This window comes from Glandiceps talaboti, chromosome 18, assembly GCF_964340395.1.
Source record: "Glandiceps talaboti chromosome 18, keGlaTala1.1, whole genome shotgun sequence".
Lineage (NCBI taxonomy): Eukaryota > Metazoa > Hemichordata > Enteropneusta > Spengelidae > Glandiceps > Glandiceps talaboti.
In genome coordinates this window covers 12,082,670-12,088,767 of record NC_135566.1, presented here as the reverse complement: position 1 = coordinate 12,088,767, position 6,098 = coordinate 12,082,670, and the positions used below count along the sequence as shown (strand labels likewise).

The 6,098-nt window shown below is 32.9% G+C and overlaps 1 protein-coding gene across 1 annotated transcript in view; it reads right to left on the bottom strand.

Annotated features, from left to right (window-relative positions):
* Positions 1-247: 247 nt before the first annotated feature.
* LOC144449586 (sodium/glucose cotransporter 4-like) overlaps positions 248-6,098 on the bottom strand; it is a 29,828-nt gene continuing 23,977 nt past the window's right edge. The window contains exons 13-14 of the mRNA XM_078140147.1: positions 5,752-5,860; positions 248-1,446 (exon numbers count right to left, since the gene is read on the bottom strand). Coding sequence (XP_077996273.1) covers positions 1,241-1,446; positions 5,752-5,860 — 315 coding nt within the window. The 3' untranslated portion in view covers positions 248-1,240. The remainder of the gene's footprint in view (positions 1,447-5,751; positions 5,861-6,098) is intronic.

Here is a 6,098-nt window from a genome sequence, read left to right as displayed (position 1 = left end):
AAACAGCAAAAATGAGAAGTCGGCGACAATGACGACAATCTATAAAAGCTATCATTTTAATATGAGTACCTGACAACAAAAATTAACCGAAGTATTCAAAATCGAATATTTCAAAAAAAAGTTACAAAGACAAGCATCATATAATCGATAAAACCATAAATGTTGCAAGACTTGAAGTTCAACTTGATTTTTGTTAATCAGACTTAAATTTGAGCAAAAAATTTCTAAAATTATTTTGAACTGTTGTGTCGATTTCTGATACATGAATGATAATGCTATGATGTTGATAAAAAATGACGATATTGTCAGGACTATTTATTTCTGTCAATATCAAGTATGATTGATAGAGATGATCTTGATGTTTTGACTGGCAAGTGTTTGTTCAAGCAAGTCCTCTTTGAATAAATTCTTAATAATCATGAAATGAAAGTGTGTGAAAATGTGCCCAGCTAGAATACCTTCCGAGGCTTTCATCCTAAATGATTGTTAAAATTTTCACCAAGAGTGTCACTCACACGAGAGGGCATGCCACCAAATAACCAACAGTTCAATCTAGCTATATACATACATTTCATTCTCTGTCCTCAAAACTTGTCTAAACTCCCTAAGGCTAAGTAGCTCTACAAATACAACATTGAATGAGAGATGTAAAATCTCCCAAATAATTTCAACTAAAATCGATCTTTTAAGAGGTGGAATCTTTAATGTGTGGCAGAGCAAAGTAGTCTGATTAAAGGCACCAATGCAATGATTAGACTTTACAATACAGTGTTTGTCTGACATGTCAGCAGTCTATGCAACACAGTCATGTATGTATACCATAGTGTAGACTATACCAGAGTCCCATATGTGACTGTAGTCCATACCAGAGTGCCACATGTCACTGTAGTCCTGTGTATACCATAGCCTACCAGAGCACCACGTGACTAGTCCTGTGTGTGTACGAGACTATCAGAGTGCCACATGTCACTTAATAATAGTCCCATGTACACACCATCAGATTGCCCAATGTCACTGTAGTCCTGCCTACCAGAGCACCACACGTGACTATAGTCCTGTGTATACCATAGACTACTAGAGTACCAAATGTCACTATAGACATGTGTATACCACAGACTACCAGATTACAACATGTCACTGTATTGTATTGTCTACAATTAAATTTGATCTGATATATTTTGTACATACTATATTTTTCAATCAAAAGAAAGATCCGTTCCACTTGAAATGTTGGTTGGTTTTAGTAGAAGAATCCCCATAGGAATATGCTGACAGCCATCATTATAATAGCATTAATGTTCAGAATAAGATTGGTACGTTCAGGTTGTCTTATGTCACACATTTCCATCTCTTTCTTTTTCCTTTCTTCTCTTGTCAACTGGGCACGGTCCTTTGTAGCTCCACACATGATGTCCATGCATTTTGCAGACAACTCACTCTCACCAGCTGCAAGTGAAATATACAACAAAATATTCAAGAATCTCTCCTGGCAAAGAAAGTGGTGCTAATGGCACTGTAGTACAACTGACTTTTTAATTAAATTATTTGATGTTTTGATTTGCTGAATATACTTGCTGTAGTCCTGAATATATAGTCTTGCTGTAGTTATGATCGCAATTAACTTTGGGTTGCCATAAACTTTCATGATTGCTATGAACTTTCATGGTGGCCATAAACTTTCATTTACATGCATACATACATACATACATACATACATACATACATACATACATACATACATACACACATAAACGCATACACACATAAACGTACACACATACACATACACATACACATACACACACATACACATACACATACACATACACATACACATACACATACAAATAAAGGAATAAACATTGACATATGTATATTATCATGCCAACAACACAAGATGACAAATACAAACATAGAGGCACAGATAACAATGCAAACTAACTGTGATTGAGAAATGTGATAACCATCTTGCATGGTCATCGTTAAGTTTTAGATCATATTGGGAGCAAACTGAAATATGCAATGTTGGGTTACATGAACCAAGGGAGTAACTACCTAATGTAATATATTCATTGGCTGTATATGCGAAGATGGCTACAAATTTGCCAACCCTTCAATTTATTAGCATTATATTTGCGATATAATATTTGGCTGTGTGTACTTGTGCATCCCTTTCACTGAGCAAAACCATATCATGGTTTCAATAACTTGAGAACTAAAAATTCTTTAGGAATAACTTTGGAGAGTTAACTTAGGAGATAAACGTATTAAAAGACAGCTAAAACCAATCATTACAAAATGGTTTTGAGGAAGCAGTTTTGACAGAAGGTGCATATTTTGTTGTAGGTGGTCATACATAGATAGCTATCATACTTCCAGCGATTCACAAATCACATGTGTTACATGGCAGTGTCATTATTGTATTGTGTCAGCTGTTAATGTTTATCGTAATTTACCAACAAAATAATCCTCTTATGATTCAATCTTTCTACGAAATACTTCATCAGATGTACAACGTAGACAATAACCTTCTGTTTATGCAGAAAATTTATGCAATGTGTTAAACTCTGTAAATATAAACCAGCTAGTGCAGTGTGTGTAATATATACCAGTTAGTTTCAGAGCCTGATTCCCCCATCCCCACCCCCACCCCCACCCCCCATCCCCACCACCAAACAATGTTCAATTTGTTTTTTGGTCAAGTTATTCATTATTTGGAAAAAAAATGACATGTTCCGGTTGGATATTGTAGCCAAGATACCTACAGCACCCTCACACACAATTTTATTTTATACTTTCGTTTGATTTTGATGTTACCTGTATCAATTTCTGGTATTCAAAAGACAAAATTATGTTTGATCATTTTCTGAAGGTAAATTTTCATAATAGAAAAGACACAATTACAGTGTGATGAGTTTTTTCCTGAAACATTTCTCTGTTGATTCAATAAAACTTACCATGAAGCATAGACAAAAATACAAGTCACCTAAAAATGTTTGTTAACCCCTTCAATACTGAAAACATTCCCGCCAAAATTGTTTGGACAAAATTCTTGTTTTATGTAAGTTTTTGGCATATATCAACTTCATTTTAGACTGGAATTAAAGAAATGTTACTTCCTAATAAAGTAATATTATTGTAATTATGAAAATATTCATATAAATTGGGTCCCCATATTATTTAAAACTCGTCTCTAGTCATGAAAGGGTTAAGACCTAAATTATTCAACGAGTTACTGTGTACAAATATCATTTTCTTTACATATACTGGGTTATTGATTTACTACATTTACTACATTTAGATGTGAACTATACTTTTATTTCATCGTAATAGTTTCAGAAATGATTGATAAAATCAATATCAAAGATTTATAGAAAGTAACTGCAAACCTAAATATTTTCATTACTCGAAGATTTTACAGTTTTCAGCTAGTTCTCAAAGACTAATTATTTTACTAATTACCAGACTGATATATTGTGTTTACGTACAAGAAGGCATTTTTAGTCACTACTTATTTTGCATTTTTGTTTTCCAGCAAAATAAGTTAAAACAAGTCTTTAGTGAAAATTTCCAGTTTTACTGTACCTCAATAGGGATAGGGGTGTGTCTCTAATTAGATGGGATTAATATTTATCTGACTCAACAAGATCCATTACTTCTAATCAGTTTTACAACAGAACTGTCAAAACTGAACACAATAATCTTAGCAGAGCTGCTCTCAAACCAAATAAGTAAATGACCATCAGAATTCAAATGAGTACCAAATCGATTCGATTCGATTCGATTCGATTCGATTCGATTCAATTCAATTCAATTCAATTCAATTCAATTCAATTCAATTCAATTTAAAAAAATTTATCTCAGAAAGTATCAAATGTCTAAACTTACTCCGGGTAACACTGAATTTATCGTTTGCTTGTCAAAAGAATTTTGCACACAACTTTTGCACTCACACACACACAAAACAATAATACTTACTGTCAACTTGTACATTAATGTCCTTTACATCAGCTGCAGATTTATAGATTTAGAGGGAGAAAATTTGAAAATTGCTTAGCTGCTGTGGCATATTACTGCATTATAGTTACATATAGCATGTTACTTGTTAGGAGTATTAGGAGCCATTGTGTATTATGCAAGTAAGATCATATAGACTGTGTACGCAATATTGAAGACAGATATTTGCAGGGTTAGAAAACCTATGAGAGGAAATATGCTGCAAAGCACCAATTCTCACACAAGATGTGAAAATAGATTTCTGATATTTGATCTTTTTTTTTTGAGCTTTTTTGGACAAGAATGTTATTCAAAAATGTCAATTCTGCTGTACGGTTATACATTTTTAGCCAATGGTTCTCAATCGTGCAAAAAAAATGTCTATTATGCAGTCATTTCTGTGTCAGCTTCAAATGTCAATCCTACTGCACGATTACATTTTTGGTCCACAACAGACATTTTTTTATTCACTTGTTTGAAACTATCTTTAGCATAATTTTTGCCACAAAACTGAAGACAATGCAGTACAAAACTCAAAAATGTAAAATCATATTTTCTAAATTCCATGGATCTACTTTTTATGTGACAACAAGCTAATTTCTCAAGGTTAGCTTCTCATCTGACTGACCCTAAATATGTTTTTAAAAACATTTCAAACAAACGGATATGAAATTATTTGTCTTCTTGACCTTCATGAATGTCTGTTTTCTTTCCCCAGCGATATCTGTACATATTTCATCAAACTATCACAGAATGAGTATTCTGGTCGACATTTTTTTGTTTTGAGTCGAAGTAATATTTTTCAAAAATAAAACAATTGAAAGATAAAATAAAGTAAACTAAATTCCCGAGCTACCAACCCTATTTTCTGAGGCCATGTTATCGGAAACACAATTTTTTTTTTCACCGTTAATATAAGTGAGTTATCGAACAGAATAAACAAACTGAAAAAAATTGTAAAAAATTACAGCTATCATGGTTTGAAAATGTTCAAAACCTTGAAGACATCAAATATCAGAAACCTATTTCCTTTACTAGAAAGTTTGAAATATAAAGTGTGTAGATGTAAAAGCATTAAAACAAAAATTGCAAGCAAAAACATGCATTTGATTAGTTATTAAGCAAACTAAAGCAAACCAAGAACAGAGTGAAATAGACATACCTCAGACATAGGGGATCAGAGAGACAATGTGAAATCAGGATAACGAAATATTTGGCATAAATATTTTGTTGTCATAGCAACATTTTTGTTTTTCAGTTTTAGTCAAAACATGGTGATTTATCAATTTACACATTTTGATTGATTGAGTGATAATTCTTGCAGTATAATTTCTTGGAGAAGAATATTTTGAAGTTTGTTTTGTACAACCGGAATTTATCTAAGTTGTGACCCATCTATGACATAATATTCAATTTTCTTTCATCCACATTGCCTCTCAAAGACAAAACCAACGACAAAAACACAACAATAACAACAACAACAACGCCGACGCTGACACTGACGACGACAGTGACATTATACAAGGAAACAATACATAAACCAACTAAAAGCAATCTCTCTCGTTTCTCTCCCTGATTTATTATATTTGCCAAGATGAAATTTACAATGTGTGAATGAACAAAGTTGCTTTAGAAACACAAACCCATACAGAAATACAATACAACGTACATTTACAACAACAGGGGAAACCACACAAGGAAACAAAGACAGATTTATCAAACAAACACACATTATGTTGTCATAGTGATACTTACATTCATCTATTTGCATCTTAGTTTCATCAATTTCTACGTCAATTTCAGAAGTGTTATCTCCTGTACGCTCGGCACGACTGTAACGTGTATCAAACGTCAAACGCACAAGCTGCAAAAAATATAAATAAGATATTTTTTCCTGATTTCATCATCAACTCACCAATTTATTTTCAAATATTTTTACATCACTTTTTAAGTTTTTATTGCACAATTAGTTGTGATGACAGTGTGCCTGGTATCATGAAATGAGGCACAGTTATACAAATCGTTCTAGACATTGTCTAAACAAAAGCACTGGACACTTGCCCGTGTGAGGGCGCTAACCTGAGTAAGTACGGTAATTTGAA